The sequence below is a fragment of the Cynocephalus volans genome, chromosome 15 (genome assembly GCF_027409185.1).
Source record: "Cynocephalus volans isolate mCynVol1 chromosome 15, mCynVol1.pri, whole genome shotgun sequence".
Taxonomy (NCBI): Eukaryota; Metazoa; Chordata; class Mammalia; order Dermoptera; family Cynocephalidae; genus Cynocephalus; species Cynocephalus volans.
In genome coordinates this window covers 40,929,260-40,947,958 of record NC_084474.1, presented here as the reverse complement: position 1 = coordinate 40,947,958, position 18,699 = coordinate 40,929,260, and the positions used below count along the sequence as shown (strand labels likewise).

The 18,699-nt window shown below is 35.4% G+C and overlaps 1 protein-coding gene across 9 annotated transcripts in view; it reads right to left on the bottom strand.

Annotated features, from left to right (window-relative positions):
• The window catches only part of RALYL (RALY RNA binding protein like), a 711,785-nt gene that overhangs the window by 29,833 nt on the left and 663,253 nt on the right, over positions 1 to 18,699 (bottom strand). For 7 of the 9 annotated variants that reach the window (XM_063079136.1, XM_063079135.1, XM_063079134.1 and 4 more), the window contains one exon: positions 4,931 to 5,135. The exons of 1 other annotated variant lie outside the window; for it this stretch is intronic. In XM_063079136.1, the coding sequence (XP_062935206.1) occupies positions 4,931 to 5,135 (205 nt within the window). The remainder of the gene's footprint in view (positions 1 to 4,930; positions 5,136 to 18,699) is intronic. One more of the 9 variants, XM_063079131.1, reaches the window with a different exon arrangement.

Below are 18,699 nucleotides of genomic sequence, written 5' to 3'. Positions count from 1 at the left end.
TGACCATCCTGGCTATAAGTGATTCCCTACCTGTAAACTGTATTTTTCCTATGGTTCTTACCGTAATGTTCTGCTTCGTATTTTCTTTTTTTTGCCTGTGGTCTTTATTCTCAGTTAGTTCATATCCTTCTTAGGGAAGAAATATAAATTTTTCTTCTTTATTCCCATAGCAAAAATTTCACTTCCCATTCACTTAGTGGCGGTACTAAATCAATCATCAATCGATAAATATTTGCTAACAGATTTATTTGGAAACAGAGGCATGGTAGTGGTATGAGAGTATATGTACAGTGCATCAATATAGAGAGTTCAATTTTAAATAAGTTCGAATCCTGATTTCTATGCACTGATGAAATACATAGATATAGGTTATTATATAATCATAGATTTTTAACTATAGCTGGCCTCATAAAGTATCATGTCCAATTCTGTTATTTTATGCATGAGGAAATTGGTCATCTCTCTATAAGATGCTAAGCTACTTGAGACAAGGAACTATTTTCTTAAACATTTAATTTCACATATAAAGCTGTCATTTTAGTTGTTTTTGTGGGGGTTTTTTTGTAGCACCTTGTTCACACATAAAAGTTTCCCAAATGCTAGCTGAATGGATTGCTTCTTGGAAATCAATTTCACTAACAAGATATTTAGAATTAGCTGTTGTATGGACAGCCTGTGCTCATGTCTTCAGCCTCTCACTGCCCCACAAGGGGTACTACCACTTAGCTATCCCACTAGCTCATCTTGCTGAATCTCCCTTGGTTTAGATCCAATTCTTGTTTCCCATTCATTCTTTTTAATGGCATTCCAGATTTACCTTTAGTAGCTGACCAGGTATGTGAATACCAGCTCTTCTTTTTAACTCCTACTGCATGTGCTAAAAACCTAATTATAATGAATCTTTGCTGTTCAAACCTATGGCCTTCATTATGACAAAATGAGAATATTTGTGCTTTTACTTCCCCTTTTTGGAACCAAGCATGATTTTGTTCACATGCTCTGTAAAGGAGAAAATAGCAGGCACCAGATCAGGCAGTTTTCTCTTGGCCAGTCACTAGGAAGGACTCCCTAGTCTCCATTTAGATTGCAAGGACTTTGTGTTAAATTCATCCTCATCCATTATTTCCCAAGTTTTAAAAACAAAATGACATAATAGAGATAGGATTTAGGGCTGGCCCCGTGGCTCACTCGGGAGAGTGCGGCGCTGGTAGCGCCGAGGTCGCGGGTTCGGATCCTATATAGGGATGGCCGGTGCGCTCACTGGCTGAGTGCGGTTAGGGCGACACCAAGCCAAGGGTTACGATCCCCTTACCGGTCACCAAAAAAAAAAAAAAAAAAAAAAAAGGATAGACTTCCTCAGTTCCCTAAGCCCTAAGCCTCAGTTAGAATGCAAAGACTGATTATGAAAACGTGAGCAACTCCAGATAGCAATAGTTCTAATGAGTTACTTTTTCTGTGTTTAGAGCATACACCGAACATGATAGTTTGGGTTTATCCCCATGACTGCATGGTCAAGCCTTGCTCCTTCAGACATGTTGCTCCTGGGACACATAATCATTTAGAGGGAAGATCAAACGTAATTAATTTTAGAATTTTCTTATCTAATCTAACCATTTTGCAGATAAGAAAGCTGGGACTGGAAGAAGTTATTTGTTTAAGGTGATTAAATTGGATTGCATAGTGACTGATCTGGGACTACAATTGGCCATGTGATCTCTTTTATGGCAGACTTTTGGTAACTGTCTCACTCTTTCACTTTCCATCCAATATTTGAAGTGATTTCATGTCCGCATAGATGACCCATCTGGCATCCAAGCCTCTGCGTTGCCTGAATCCTTCATCTGTGATGACCTTGGCTCTGATCCTACTTCCATTGCCACTCCCAAGGACCATCTCTTCGCCTATAACTGTCCATCTCTGAAATATCTCAGTCTCCGAGCACAATTCTCGTTTTCTTTTCTTATTCATTTAGTTCTCCTTTCTCTGGTCCTTAATGGCAAAGAGACTTTTATTCCCATTGTGTTTTTATTTTCTCCACAGCCCCCTCCTGTGTTTCCCTTCCTTCCCTGTCAGGTTAGATTCCATGACCCACACAGTCATACAGTCAGCCTCTCCTTTCTTTCTCTCCCTCCCTTCCTTCCTTCCTTCCTTCCATCCTACCTCTTTCTTTCTCTCTTTCTTTTCTCTCACTCTTTCTCTTTTCTCTCTCTCTCTCTTTTTCTCCAATATCTTCAACTCCCTTTATTTATTGTTTTTCTTCATACTTATCTGACAAAAATCCAACTCTGAACCTGTTTCCTTTCTCCATACTTTCACCAGGGCTGATGATAAAAGCCAATGGAGAAAATCCCATAGCCAGGCAGATTGACGTCTGCATAACAGTAGTTCTCAACCTGTGGTCCCCAGACTGGAAACATCAGCATGATTCAAATTCCTAGATCCCCATCAGCATACCGAATCAGAAATTCTCAGAATGGGAAACAGCAATTTGTGTTTTAACAATTTCTCCAGGTAATTCTGATACACTTTAAAGTCTGCAAAATACAACTCTATTAATTCTTAATCTTTAACCTCAACTGGCTACAAACACTGTCTATCTTTATGTTTTCCAAGTTAGTAATCTTCTATGTTTTCCATTTTAGCTTTTTCAAACCTTTTTCATAATCCTCAAATCTGTGATCCTGCCCACCCCCTCTCACTCGCAGCTGCATCGCCCTGTGACTTATCAGAGTTTGTGTTTCCACTCCCTCAAACTCTTGCCACCAAGTCCTCAGACTTACATCCATCAGTTGCAGTGGAAGCATTTTCCCTTCTAAGGCCAGTGCATATACTGTGCTCTAGTCTCCTCTCTCCTCAGCATCGGAACTTTCCCTCTTTCTCTTCACAAAGTTCTCTCTCTCTACCTGCATCCTTCATGCATGATCATCACAATTTACATTCACACACTTGGGGATTTTGATTATAGATATGATGAAAAACACTGAAAGGGTTTTAGCAAGGAAGTGACATTATCTAATGTATAGTTTATAAAGAATTTTATTCTCCTGTGGAGAATGGATTGCATGGGGCAAAGAGCTGAACTGAGAAAACCAGTGTAGATGTCATCAAAGAGTCTGAAAGACAGGAATGGTGGCTTAGGCAGGGTGCTTATGATGGAGGTGTATTTAGCTGTGGGTTACAATATGGAGGTAAAATTAACAGGGGCAGGAGTTGGGGTTAAAGATAATTTTAGTCTTTTGGTTTTAATAACCATGTGGAAGATGATGCTATTTACCAGAATGAAGAAGACAGGGAAAAAATAAGATGGCTAGAAAAAAATCACGAATGCTTCTGGCAATATTAAATTTCAGTTGTTTATTATAGATAGGCAGCTGAATAATTGAGTCTAGAGTTTCAGGAAGAGATCAGAAATAGGAATGTAGATTTTGAAATCTTTGGCCTATAGATAATATTTAAAGCTCTGGTATTTGAAAAAGTCACCTTGGAAAAGTGTAGAAAGAGAGGGTGGCCTATGACAAAGCCCTGAACTACTCCAGTACTTAAAATGAGAGTGTGGAGGAAAAGATTCCGCACAGGGAACTGAGAATGAGCAATTGGTAAGTTAGGAGAATTTCTCAGAAGAAGGGAGTGCTCAGCTATGGAAAATTCAGCTGGGAAGTAAAAGTAATGATGGAGAGGTAACCATTGGAAATGGCAACATGGAGGCCTCCAAAGAGCTAGACAAGAGAAGTCCCAATGGAATGTTGACAAGGGAAGTCTGATTAGAATGAGTTGAGGAAATCATGCTGTTAAATTCAAGCCTGCCTAAGGAGAAGCAGAGAAACTTGTTTGTCCTCCATTCTAGTCCTTTACAATAGATTCCTGAAATCAATATAATTCTTAAAACAGGTATTTAAGTCACTCAAACTGATAAAGACTTTTGTAGAAATAGGGGTGATTGTTAAAAGCTCATGTTTGAAAAGTTTAAATGAAGGTGCCATGAAATTTAAAGAACTAGAATATTAAAAGTCAATATAGAATTTTGTAAAATTAAGCTGTCTTTGAAACTATTGCTAAAGTGGTTACCATGCCAAAACAACAGCCACAATGACCACGGCAAAGTTAGTTAAGTAACAATAAGTATTAAAACAAACTGGAGTTTGATATTACCTTGGATAAGCCAAGTTTAATATGATCAGTCCATAGATATTTGAGAGCTGGAAACACACACACATACTTGCCCTTGTACCATTTTTATTAGTCAAGTCCTTTGAGATAGTATATTTAATTTCATGGTTGATAACATATGAGAAATAATATCCTCATCAGCATATATTTACCAAGTCCCTGGTGTGTTTATGCAGGAAAAGATGTCTGGAAATAGGCAGTGTAATGATTACAATATTAGGAAAATAAAATGTAAAAAATTAGGTCTTAGCTAAACTCGTAAATCATAAAAACTGATTAGCAACAAAGACATTGAAACTGGTGAACTGGCCACAAACCAATGGCTCATCTTCATGAGCAGCCTGTAAAAAGGACTGTTGTCCTGCAACTAGTATAGATAATTATCATCAGTGAATGAAACCAATAAATAAGAGAGGGAGCCATGTATCTTTCAGTAAATGGCCATTTGTTACCAAGATATTATAATCATATGCAGTTCACTTGTAATTGCACAAATGCAAGACGCCTTTCACGATGGAGCATTTGGGAAAGTTAATCTTTCATTCAGCACTTTAGGTATACATAATCTCACATATAATATTTCTGTTGTTCATTCATTTATGCCCTCATATTTTCAGTTAGCAAAAAAGTATTGAGCACTTATTATGTGCAAAGCACTATATTGGAGTTCCTTTAAATATATGAGTAGAAGAAAGAAATAAGCCCCAAATGATTCAATACTTATTTTAGAGTGGATGAATTGCTGACGTGCTAGTGCTCTTACCCAAAGGGTATGGACACCAAATGTTTAGTTCCTACCAGCTCATGACCCCCATCTTCATCGAAGTCCTCTATCCCATCAGTCATCTCTTCTCCATCCGCATCTGGCCCTCCTTCAGCAGGCTCCTCTGTAGAGTGATCTGCATTCTCTGACACACATTCGTCTTGGATCAGCTCTATACTCTCTTCCAATTGCTTCTTCTGAGCTTCTGGGGGGGAAAAAGCAAATGACTACTACCTTGGGTTGCTCACGAGCCATTTGGATAAACCATGAAAAACCAGTCAATGAAAGGGTAAGCTCTGTGTGCTGTTAAAGGTGTGTAGAAGATAAGGAATAGTATGTTTTCAGTTGAATTTATCCAATCATGTAAATTAGGTACATATAACTATGTGCACTTACGTGTAAGCATATTCATTTTTAATGGAATTAGCAAAAAATTAGGGAATCCAGCTGGTAGTAGTACATACATAAACAAAGACTTACTTAAACATATTGATCATTCTGGCTATTTTATTTTATACATAGTTCTTTCTAATAAGGATATTCTCTCTGAGGGAAAAATAGAACAAAAACAAAGGGCAAAATTCAGATATAACAAATTGTTCACTCAGGAAGGAGGATGGAGAAAGTTCATTGACAAATTCAAATCTACGTGAAAAAGACAAAAAAAAAAAAACTCACTGAAGAAAAAGTACAAAAGTAGATGTTGTCTTTCAGGCATGTCTATGTGAATGATCCTTTGAAATTTTAAAGTTTAAATTTTGTTGGCAGATGTGGTTAACTGCAATGGTTATGAACATAAATTCTGTTCTCAGACAAGCTGGGTTCAAAGTCAAGCTCCATCCTTCATCATTTAGTACCTTTGTGATACTGTGCAAAGTTGAGATGATAAACCTTCCTGTGCCTCAGTTTTCTCATCTGTAGAATTAGGAGAACTATTTTCTAAACTTTCCAGCTTTAGAATAGTAAACCAAAATGTTAATATAGTGACTTGCAAATAATAAGTGCTCAACAATTAAGCTACATTCTACCTTAATAGAATTCCCTCTAGTTGGCAGGATCTGTGCATTCCATTTACAGAAATCTCCCAAATGGAAATTATGCTGATAGCCTAATAATTATTTCCCCTAATGGTTGGTCTTCATCTCCCGTGAGACCATCAAGAAAGCACCGGGATATTCAATAAATGAGATCATTTTATGTTTTTCCTTTTCTAACTTATTCCCATGTGTTCATGACTATCTCAAAGGCAGGGTAGTTTTCACTAATTGTGACTATTTTCATTTTATCCAATGATTATGCCATCATTTGTTTTGAATTTTAAAATATGTTACACTTTGAGCTTATTTGTTGCTATTTTATGGCAATTATGATTGTTTATAGAACTAAAAGAGGTTTGGGTATTCATTCCTGGCCTTTTTTATCATGTGAGTTAAAAGGAAAATAAACATTGATATATACATTTTGACTCTGCACAAAACTTTTCAAACATAACTAATATGTAAATCAATAAACTGGTAAAAATACGAGGTAAAAATAAGCAGATATCCTTTCCTATGAATTGTTTAAAATTGTAATAATAATTGCTTCTATAACTAAAGGTATACCTATGTGTTCTTTCATTTTAATTCTACAATTAATAAAGTTTACTGAAAATAAGGCAGATGTATAGAGGACAGGATTCTATTTCCAGCTTAGTTACTTACCTGTGGAATTATACACACTAGGTTTGAGTCTAAATTTTGGCCCCTTGGTCAGGTCATTTAAACAAATTAAATTGTTCTTTCCCCATCTATATAAAAGCATTCATAGTAATACCTACCTCTGGGTTTGCTGTGAAGATTAACAGAGCTTTATATTTGGAAAATGTTTTATAAAGCGTGATGTACTACACATGTGTATTATTACACATACAAAGGAGATGGTATGTTCTTTATTGTGAATATGTTGAAATAAGAACGACACTACTTTGCATGTATAGACACAAGCTATATATTTTTCTATCAGCTTATTAACTTCAAATTTCTCCACATAACAACATAACTAATGCAGTGAGTACGCAAAGTCTGCTTTTAACACTATACTTTTATCTTCATATACATGTACCTGTGTTCTGATGGAAGTAAGTTTGGCAGCATAAATTCTCCATTTCTCTGATATCTATATTACTTATAGCATAGAAAATCCTATGATGAATACGAAGTGGTTATTGTAAAACTTAACCACGATTTTTTTTTTCTAAGTCTAGAAAATTATATCTAAATTAAGCAGGGAAAAGTGAGTTAGAGAAAACAAAATGGTTTAATCTAGGATTAAAAGGCCAACAAACTAGGCAAGAGATACAGACCAAAAACACCCTGTTTGCCTGTTTTTGAAAATTTCTAGGTTTTATTGATATCATCTTCCTTCCATGTGTCATTGCTCTCTACAATTCTGGACCTTTAACCTAGCCTAACCCACACACCTATGCCCAGCATGCACTGAGAGAAAGCTGTGATGCGCAGACTGGTTTGAGCACTGAAAAGTTCTGAATCCTCTGACGTTAATCACATCTCTTGTTCTGCTCTGTTGCCTCTACAGTCGCCAATCTTTGGACTACATTCACAAGGGATTTGACTACTCTGATTTTGGCCTTCCACTTTTTCTCCTAACAGTTGTTTTTGTACTTATCATCTGATCCCCTCACTTCTTGGCACTCTAAGCTGCTGTTCAAAATGCCCTGGCATTCAAGCCCTGGTGCTGGCACCTCAAAACAGAGAGAGAAGTGGAGGTGTGAGATAGTTATTATTCTATACAGTGAAAAATGCCCTGAATCTGTTAACCTTTCTTAAAGCCAGACTTTCTCAATTTTCAGTCATTATATTTATCCTTTCATTACAAACACATACATGGACTTTTGCTTAAGATTGACATTATACTGGAAATTCATTTGGTCTGGCATATCCCTTTCTTCTCTAAGATTCTAGAAAGATTTGTTCTCGGAGAACTTTCACTTTTTGATGTTGAAAGTAATGTTCATTTTTTTTTTCCTCTAGAAAATCTCTGGCCAAGGAAGAACAGCACATTTCCAAAGATCCCCTGGAGGACCAGACTTTAAAGATTCATGGTCCCCATCTGGCTTTATGTATCAATTTGTTTCAGTTACCTTTGGGAGGCGAACTGACTTTCCTAATCTTCCTGGCTCCTCCTTTGATCAACCAAAGTCCTGATCAAATGCTGTCTTATAGTTCGTTCTACTGTTTTCTTATCCTTTTCTCATTAGTGTTTAAGCCTCCTGGAAATTTGTGTTTTTGCCTCACAGGGTCATTGTCACACTCAAAGGGGATAATATAGATGTTGATCTTTTGTAAACTCAATACAAGTCAGTTATCAAGAAAAATTTTTATGTGCTCTGTACCCCTCATGGAATGCCTTGCACATGGAAGAGATAATATAAGCTATTAAAAGGACGAAGGATTTGGGATCCACACTTCTGCTAGTTATTAATCTTATTAACTGTGGTTTTCTTCTCTAAAAGGAGCACAAAAGTAACATCTAATTCAGAGAGTTGTTGTGTGTTCAAATGAGGAAAACATGGGGATGCATTTTTTTTTAAAGTGCAAAGACCATACAAACATGTTAATCCTAAAAGGCTCAAAGTTGAGTTGAATTGAATCTATGCTGATGACTTGATCGCTATAGACAAATTTTCCATGTCAAAATTATTCATCACTACTAATCTTTAAGAGTCATGCATTAGAAAGATTATTTTTGATTTTGGCTTTGACATAGCCTTTTTATTTCTATGTTTAGACAGACATATATATTAAGTGACTCCTTTTTTTGTATTAACATACAACATGCATGTAATTTCTCTGATGGTGTATTTCAAAGGCAGTGATATATTAATACAGTTGAATACAAAAAAAAAAAACCCATCAGTTATCCTCATTCATTAAATCATTAACTTGAAACCTAAACACTTAGAAGACTTTACCTGGGTTAAGAAAAAAAAAAACAAAACTTTAATTATAATGGTAGTTGATTCATAGGAGTTTAACAGAAATACAATCAGCCTGCGTTTTAGTAATACATAGCATAGATTTTGTCATCATCACAATTGGAAATATTGCAATCACTAAACAATGGTAGATTCCATGAATAAAATCACACATGACAGCACATCTTGTTTATTAAACTGTTGGTTCACAGTTTGCACTTTTGATCCAGTAATTATCTTGTTGAAATAGTAAGGAACAAAGCAACTTGTTCTATTTTTTTTAATGAATAATCATCTAATTTTATTTCTCTTAGAAATGAATAATACCATTTAGTTTATTCTTAACTTCATAATACTCTCTTTATCTGCATAATTCTTTTCCTACTTATCACTTTTATTTTTTATTGTGAATGTGAGTGTGTGAGTGTATGTGTACATTTGTGTGTGTGCATTTATATCTCTGCCACGAAAGCTTCTCTGGGGCAGAAACATTTTTATTCTTCTTTGTATCCATGTTGGTTAACTCAGAGACTTACACACAAATTAAATGTTTGCTGAATATATGCACAAATTGATGTGGAATCAAATAGTAAGTATAAATGCCTTGGTGTCAAATTCTTTTCAGAGAGCCACAGTGACAGTTGAATTTGGCACCATGGTAGCAAAAATACAAATCCAAAAAAGTTGGAAGACACCTCCTTGCCACATTCTACATGACAGCCCCTCATCATAAAGTCAAAGTGAAATGTGGGATCTGAGATTTTCTTAGAAGAAAATTTTATTGACAAGTCTTCAAGAGAAAAATAAAATGTTAAGCCTCTAAGTGCTTATGAGAGGAGGGTTGCATTTGAACATTGGCATCTTTTGGAGTCTCTGTTGGCTTTGTTAGGTCAGAGTGATGGGTGACCACAGCGTTTGTTTTGTGAGCAGAGAAGTAAGATAGTGTTAGTTATTTTCTTAAAGAGTTGATTAGGAAACACAAGCCAGCAGCTTATGCCTACAATATATCTCTAATACTACCTAAATTATGGATTACAACAGAACAAAAGGTTTGTATTGGCTGCATGTGAGCGCTTATGAAGTGCTGATGGTGTAACATTCGTTAACTTTTGCCCTTATACAATGTAGGCTTTAAGGTGCCCATGGTCACACAGTAATAAGCACAAGAGTTGGAATTTCCAACCTAAGGATTTCTGACTCCATAGGCTGGGCTGTTTTCTAATATATCTCTAGGAAAATACGCCCAATTTGACACACCAGAAGAATGCATTGAATCTTTTCAATAAGTAGACAATTTTAAGTTCAAGAAAGAAGAAGTCTGTCTGGTTAGGAGGCATATGCTCTATCTAAACAAAGACTATCAAAAGAAAAGAAATGTAAATGACAGGTATTTCTGTTTAAGGGAAAATACCGAAGAATTTAAAAAGCCGTGAAAGGGAAGAATTTGATATTAAATTTCAGTCCTCATACTCAAACATTTTTTCTGCGTATCTCATTTCCACTTCAAAAGCAGTATATGGTTCAGAAAACAAGTTAGAATTGCTGAGATTTATGTTCTAAGTATTTTTATTAAATTGAGCTTGCTGCATAGCTATTATCATTAATATAACTCTGAAAATTGGTTGAGTTGGCAATTAAGATTTTTGACATGCTGGCTTAATTGCTAGATAATTGCTAGCTGAATTGTACTTAGCAGATGGTTGAAAAGAATGTTGATACAAACAGTCACATTATTCTTTGCAGCCAAGCTAGTATCCTGGAATCACTGTTTTCGTACAACAGTATGAACAGTATGTTTAAAAAATTCTGTTTCAACACTTGCATATAATATGAATTTAAAATAATGATTCCAATAAATGCCATTTAGAAAGAGCAACTTATTATGGATGGTATTACTAACAACCACATACATGAATGGCAGGAAAGTGATATAGAATGAATGTTTTTAGATTAAACTATCAGTTGTATAAGTACATTCTTGAGAAAAATGACCTCAAAGTTGTTCACATAAAGTACCATGGATTGTTAAGGTGACCAAAATTTCAATATAAATCATTTAAAAAATTACTGAGATATTGTGTTTATTTGTCTCACAGTAATTTTAAGAGAAAGATGTATTGTTTTCCTTATTTCGTAAATTTTATAAAGACTTTTCTAAATTTCATGCAGCTAGTAAACTGAACTAGATCTTTAGTGGGATGTGAACCTAGTCTTGTTCTGTTACTGTCTGGGGCCTTAGATGTTTTAGTAATATAAATCTTTTTGCCATAAGGAAGGTGAATTGGAGAGGAAACAAATTAGAAGCGGGGAGACCAGTTAAAAGGTGATGCTTAGAGGGATAAAAATGTCTTAATTGATTTGTGGTGATGCTTTTACCACTCAGTCAAATTATGAAGTCACTGAATTATACTCTTAAAAGAAGTAAATTGTATTCTCGATAAAATAAACCTTGCTAAAGTTCTTAAAAAGATAAGGTGAGCATAACAGCTGTGGGAGATGATGACAGTTTGGGTATCGGCAGTAGTCTTGGGACAAATAGAGAGATGGGGTGGAGTGAAAGAATATGAAAGGTAAGACTTGGAAGTACTGGTTATAGGGGAATAGAAGATAATGTTGAGGTTGGCAATTTGATTGACAGGATTTATGTTATAATGATGTAAGAGAGAAAGGAACAGAGAAAAGAGTATACCTAGATGAGAAAGTGAGTGAAAGAGTTTGATTTCTAAAGGTGGCGATTAAGTTATTATTGAGGTGGCTTTAATGTTCCCCTCAGCTTGAGTAAACTTTAGATAAGCTTCTTACTGACTATAGGTCCCAGACCTCCCTTTTCTCAGAGCATTTACTTTAGAAAACTTGGAATTGTAAGTTCTTTCTCTGTCCATTTGAGACGCAAATCTTCTACAACCTGGGCATGTTTTTCTCTAGACTTAGTAGCCATCCCTTTGACGTGTAATCATCGAGAAAGATAGGCTGTTGTCTCTCAGTTTCTATGGGAGAGTAGGAGCCTAACTTCGATAAGAGCCAATTAGCAAACATAGACTGCCAAATCTTACTGACCATCTTCTCTCCTTACATCTTCCAATACTTTTAAATTAGCTCACTCTAGCTTTCAAAAATCCTCCTGCCTTTACTTTTAGCAGAGTTGAGTTTAATCTCCATTTCCTGTTGCAATAGTCTTGACCCCTATCGTGATAGTCTTAAATAAAGTCTTCCTTGCTATTTTTAATAAGTGTCCAGTGCAATTTTGCTTTTACAGTTGTCTGAGGGATAGCCACAAAGACATCTCCAGTAAGCAGTTGGAACAGCTTTGACCCAGTTGCTAAAGACAACTCAATCTCTTTCTTCTTTAAAAACATTTAATTTTTATAGTCAAATATTTTTATAAGACTTGTTATGAAAAACAGCAGTGCCCTCATATCTCTAAATAACATGTTTATACTGCTGCTTCTTGATCAGTTGTATGAAATATCTGTTCACATTATCCTTAGGAAGCTGAGGATTCAGTTATTGGTTACACAATCCCCACTCACTTTCCATCTGTCTAGAGAGTAACGTAGTAAATTGCACTAGATCAATTTTCAGTTTTTACATAATTTTAACTATGTAAATACTTTGTGCAGCTAAGCTGTTAATATAGAATGAGTAATTTTTCTTTACTGAACAATATCTTATTTTCTTTAGAATTAAATATTGCCTTAGGTTTTTTTAATTAGCTCTCTATGTACTTCTCTCTACGAACTTACGCAAATTTACCCTCCCTCAAGGAAGTGTACAAATCTCATCTCAACCAATTCACTTCCCCATCTATTAGCTATTCTATCAATTTCGTTGTCTTAAGAAAAGTCTTTCCAGGAGCCTTTGAACAGTTCTGATCTGGATTCATTTCTTACCAGGTCTCCTTTACCTCCAGCCTTTTGGAGGATTCTCTTGGCCTCTCACCTTCAGATTTCCTGCTTTAGGAAAGCTATGTTTTCCTCTTTCTTACCATTTTGTTTTGGTGAAGTACATTTTCCAGTACTTTTTTGGAAAGAGTGCATTAAAATAATTGGGAGGTCATTAGGCTGAAATGGCTCCAGCACCTTTGGTTCCTGTGTAAGTAACTGAAACCCTACTCAGTGAATGGACATAACCTACAAAAGCTCAAACTTAAGCTTAACCAATCAGAACTGCCCACCAACCTCTAAGTAGAGACTTTACCAATCAGAAACTGTCAACTAATCTCTAACAAGAGACTTTCTCAGAAACTGCCAACTAATTTCTAAAAGGATTTTCCACTTTAACCCATCAAATATGTTCTTTGTCTAGCTTCTGAGAGCACCTATAAATGTTTCTCTCCTTTTGCTCCCTTGGTGGAACACTACCCACCCTCAATACAGGGCTGCCCTATTCATGAATTGCTGAATGCTCAGATAAACTCAAAATTTTAATGTGTCTAACTTGATCTTTTAATAGGTGATTTGAAGGAAAATGTTTTGATACCTTGTATATCTGAAAACTTTACCTTCACATTTAATAGTTTGGGTATTAACCTTCCCTTAAAAATTTCAAGGCATATTTTCTTTGTGTTCTAGCTTTCAGTGTTGCTGTTGAGAGGCTCAATGGCTTTGTGATTCTTTTTTTTTTTTAAATAAAAAACTGTTTTTTCTGTCTTTTCCTCTCTGTCTGTCACTGGATGCTTATAGGATCTTCTCTTTGGCCCCATCTTCTGAAATACTGCAGTGGCATGCTTTGATGTGCATCAGCTCTCATGCAGTACTCTGGGTGCAAGGTGGATCTTTTTAATCTGGTTAACTATGTCTTTCAGTTTGGTATTTTTTCTCCTGAAAAAATTTCTTCAGGATAATGCTACCCCTTTTTCTTCATGGAACCCTGTTATTCAAATATTTATCCTGTAATTTTCATATCCTTCCCCTCCTATTTTCCATCCTTATTTTCTTGAAGAATTTCTCTAATTTTGTCTTCCAACCCTTGTAGTGAGTTTTTTATTTGTGCTATTAATTTCTAAAAGCTCTTTTGTCTGCTCTCTGAATACTCAGTTTTATAGTTTTTGTTTTTATTTTATGAATACAGTGAATTATTTTATCTCTTTGAGAGTGTTATCAGTAGTTTTTTTGTTTGGTTGGTTTTTCTTTTTTCTTTTTGAAGTTTTATTATTCCTGTAAAATCTCTATTTCCTCTGATTTCTTTTCATTTTTTGGTACTTCCTTTTTATGTTAAATGTTTTCTCTTATCCAATGATTCTTTTTAATATGTTCATATTAACATTAGGGCATAAAAAATTGATTGGCAGCTTTGTAAGTGTAGAGGGACATTGTTTCTGTAGTGTGATCTGGTTGACCATTTCCTTGGGGGACCCCATGTCAGCATCTTTAAATCTTTCTTCTTAGGCTGCTCATGTTCCCAGATGAAGACTCTTCTAGTATCCTGCCACGGTTGTGGCAGCTGAGGGGGAGGAGAACGGTAACTGTAAACCTTCACCTCTCTCCCTGCTCTCAAGTGCTCTCAAATTTTCTTGTTGTGTATCAGCCCTAAGACCCACTGTTTTAACTTTTCTATAGGAAATTTCTCCAGCCTTCTGTCAAAGTAGAGTAGGGACAGTTGGGAATGTGACATAGGAATCTGTTTCCTAAACAAACTTCCAATCCTTTATACCCTTTTTCCCAGAGGAATATGATGACTTCCATTCTGAGCCTTTAGTGAGTTTGTGGTTAAAGTTAGATTTCTAGGGCGTGCTAAGTCAGGTACACTTATCCACCCACTGTTCTGCTCCTAAAATTTTGTTCCCATTCTCTTTATGCCTAGTTTTTTTAAACCCTGTAATTATTTTAATAATTAATTTTTATAATTTTTATAATTATTTTAATAATTGATTTAAGCTTCAGGGGGGAGCAGAGCTCAATTCATGTGTTCAGTCCATCATCTGTAACCAGAAACATCACCAATTCAATCTGAAGCATCAAAGATAGCCGTAAGAAATTCAGAAGAGAAACAGTAGTCATGTTATAGGCTGCAGCAGTCAGATCATAACATAGAGCAACATATTCCATTCTGAGTACCACAAGCTGTGTTGACAAACTGTAGAATGACCAAAGGAGAGAGATGACAAGGGTTCAAGATGCAAAACCAAGGTGCATGAGAAGTGGTTGAAGGACTTGTTTATATTTCTCTAGACAACAGAAGGCTTCAAAGATGCTATGACCAAAATCTGAACGCAGCTAAGGTGAATATCTACGTGCCAATGATATTGCCTCTCTGTTCATAGGTTTTGGAGAGTGAGGATATTATAGCTCTCTTTAAATATTTAATTGACTGTTCCATATTCACAAGGAATTAGACATTAAGGTTGGCTTCAGAGAACATAAAAAGGGTAACTGAACCAAATGAAAGCAAAATACATTTTGGCCTAGTACAAGGAGAATCTACCATAGGGGTCACAGACACAAATATGAACAGGGACCAAGGAGAAAGCATAAATGTATGAACTGGCTGGATAAAGATATTAGCAAACTGAAAAGTGCATGTCATGCACAGAGTGAGCAGCAGTATTGAAAAATTCAGATTTTTCAAAAGAAGTCATACATTTTGATATTTATTTATAATGTTCCAATTTTGGGACATTCATTTAATTTTAAAAATTCCATGTTATACAAATCAGATGGGCAGGATGAATTTATCCTATGGGACTCCAGTTTGTGACCTCTCTAATGCTTAGGTCTAACATTCCAATGTTATCAGTGGAACTGTCCACAGTAGACTGGCTGCTCATGCACTAGGCATGCTGTTGAGAATAATGTTGAACTGAATAATGTCTAAGTGCTTTTTCACTTCAAAGAGTCTATGCTAGGGCTGACCCCATGGTGCACTCTGGAGAGTGTGGCACTGGGAGCGCAGCGGCGCTCCCGCCGTGCAGGTTCGGATCCTACATAGGGATGGCCGGTGCGCTCACTGGCTGAGTGCAGTGCAGGCGACACCAAGCCAAGGGTTGTGATCCCCTTACCGGTCACAAAAAGGACAAAAAAAAAAAAAAAAAAAAAAGAGTCTATGCTTAAAATTTGATTTTATTTAAAAAATGTAGTTACCCATGCACTAATTGTGCCCATTGTATGATACTCGCTCTTTACCTTCTTGTGCCTCTTACCCTTTTTGGTCATTTAACATCACTAAATAAACCACATAAATTGCACTATGCATATGTGGCAATTTTTATGTGGTTCTTTCAATAGAATCATCTAGGACTGAGGTATAATTGTAGACTAAAGTGATGTTAAGTGTTATTTGTCATTTTCTATAATCTATACAGTCACTACATCCCCAAAGAAATTGTGTTGTTTGGGTTATTCAATGGAAAAAAATAATATAAGCACAAAGCATTCACAGTAATAATTTTAAAAGCTGGAATATACATTTGAGGTCATAATCCACTCCTCTCATTTATATTTGAGGGTCATGAAGCCTAAAGAAGTTAAATGACTTGCTAAGTCATGCCTGGTACATGGTATATGGTGTTGGGTAGAGTTAGGAAACAGAGACATGATCTTAGGAAATTTACAATCTCAAACAAAGAGACAGGACACCAAGCAAACATATATTAGAAGTAATTTAAGGTATAGAGAATCCAACTGTAATTATATTTTATTGTAATTACTCCTGAGTGCTTAGGAATTCACTGCAAAGAAAAAAAAAATGATACCGTAAAACTTGGACTCAGGACATGCTCCATGCTGTGTAGCATTCCCATGTTTTGCTCCTGCTTCTCCATCTCCTTCCTGCCACTACTTCTAAACTGGGAATTTTCACTATTAAGTGACTAATAGTAAATTGAGAATGAGAGATTTGTAAATGAGTAATAATGAAGAGTAAATATTAGCTACCAAATAATTAGCCCTCAATTAATTAAGCATTAAAATGAGTACCCCTTACATTTAATAAGGAAGCATTGAGTAGTTTTTAATAAATTGTAATGCATTTCATTACATTTTCCATAATGTAGTGTTAACTTTTTCTATATAACCCTGGTTTCTTTTTATAAAGAAAATATAGAAAAATGTAAAAAATGATCACATTTTATCTCTATTAAAATGGATACTGTTCAGGAGACAATTACTAAGAAAATGAAGTTAAAAATTAAATACAGATATCCCCCTTATCTTTGGGGGATAGTTCCAAGACCCCAGTGGATGCCTGAAACTGCAAATAGTACCAAACCCTGTATGTACAATGATTATTTTTTCAGTCTGATAACTGAGAGGGCTACTCAGTGACTAACAGGCAGGTAGTGTATACAGCGTGGATATGCCAAACAAGGGATATCTCACATCCCAGGTGAGAGGGAGTCGGGTGGTGTGAGATTTCATCACACTACTCAGAACAGTGCACAATTTATAACTTATAAATTGTTTATCTCTGGAATATTCCATTTAATATTTTTGGACAGTGGTAATTTACCTGCAGAAAGTGAAACTGCAGATAAAGGGGGACTACTGTAAATTTGTTTACTTTTTAAAAATTTTTTTAATTTTTAATTTTTAATTTTTTTTAAATTTTAATTTCTCAATATACATTATAGTTGGTTTTCATGACCCCTTACCCGTTCCTCTTCCCCCATCCCTGCTTACTTCTTAATATATGAAAATTAGAAAGACAAATATCAAAGGACTGTATCACTTTAAAAGCAATTGTCTCATGACTGGGAAAGTTTAAACATGTGCAAAAATAAGTGACATACTTTCATGAAAAGAAAATGCAAGCTTTGAATTTTAGTGTTAGGTTTATGGATGATCTTCCAAGAAGATATGTGAAAGGTATTATTCATTGCAGGAAAGTGGAAGGTATAATATGATGGAAAAGGATCACATTTTTCTCTTTGAGGTGATTTATATTTAAATGAGTTCTCCATAATCCTTTAAACTGAAGCACAAATTGGTTATCAAAGTCCTTTGCTGTAAGGGTTGTTTTACATAATAATGAATTTCACAGAAGTTCCTCAAAGGGAAATATTGATTTAGGCAACATCACAGTATGTTTCAGTTACAGCAACACTTTAGATTAGTGCCATAGACAGCATATAAAAACTTTCTAAAATCTAAATTTCTTTACTAAGTAGCATAGGCAGTGTAACTTTTTTCAGTAGAAAATACATTTGTGATAGGATTTTTTAAAAAATTCCATATATACACTTTTTTAATTCTTTTATTTTACTTATTTTTTATTGAAGCAATTGATTATACATATTTGTGGGGTACAGAGTTACCTATCAGTATTTGTGTACAATATGTGATGATCAATAAAAATTTTAATAAAAATCCCATTTAATCTATTATTTCTCATCTATATTAACAAATGTTAGTGAGAATCTACCATGTGCTAGGTACATGGCTTGTATTTTTAAAAATGAGCTAGGTGAAAATAGTAGGAAACATGTATTTGCCTGCACACGAATGTGCTGCTATTAACCCCTGATTGCTCCAATTATTAATCTCTTAATTCTGTGCTAATTATCATGCTATATAATTCACATGTTACTTTATTCATTCCTCACAATGTGAAGTCACTATTACTATCCCCATCTTATAAATGAGAAAACTGAGGCTAAGAGGCATGCGAGGATCTGAACCAGAGTTTATTTCTCTTATCCTCTATGCTATGCCACCACTTCACATCTCGCTTCTTTTCATTCTTGAGCCCTATATGACTCTCTACCAGAGGTAAGCCCTAGTTCTCACTCAGTGATGAGAGTCAGCAAACAAGCAGGTTCCTGTTTGTTGTGGCTCAGGGACCCTAGATCCCATCCCAT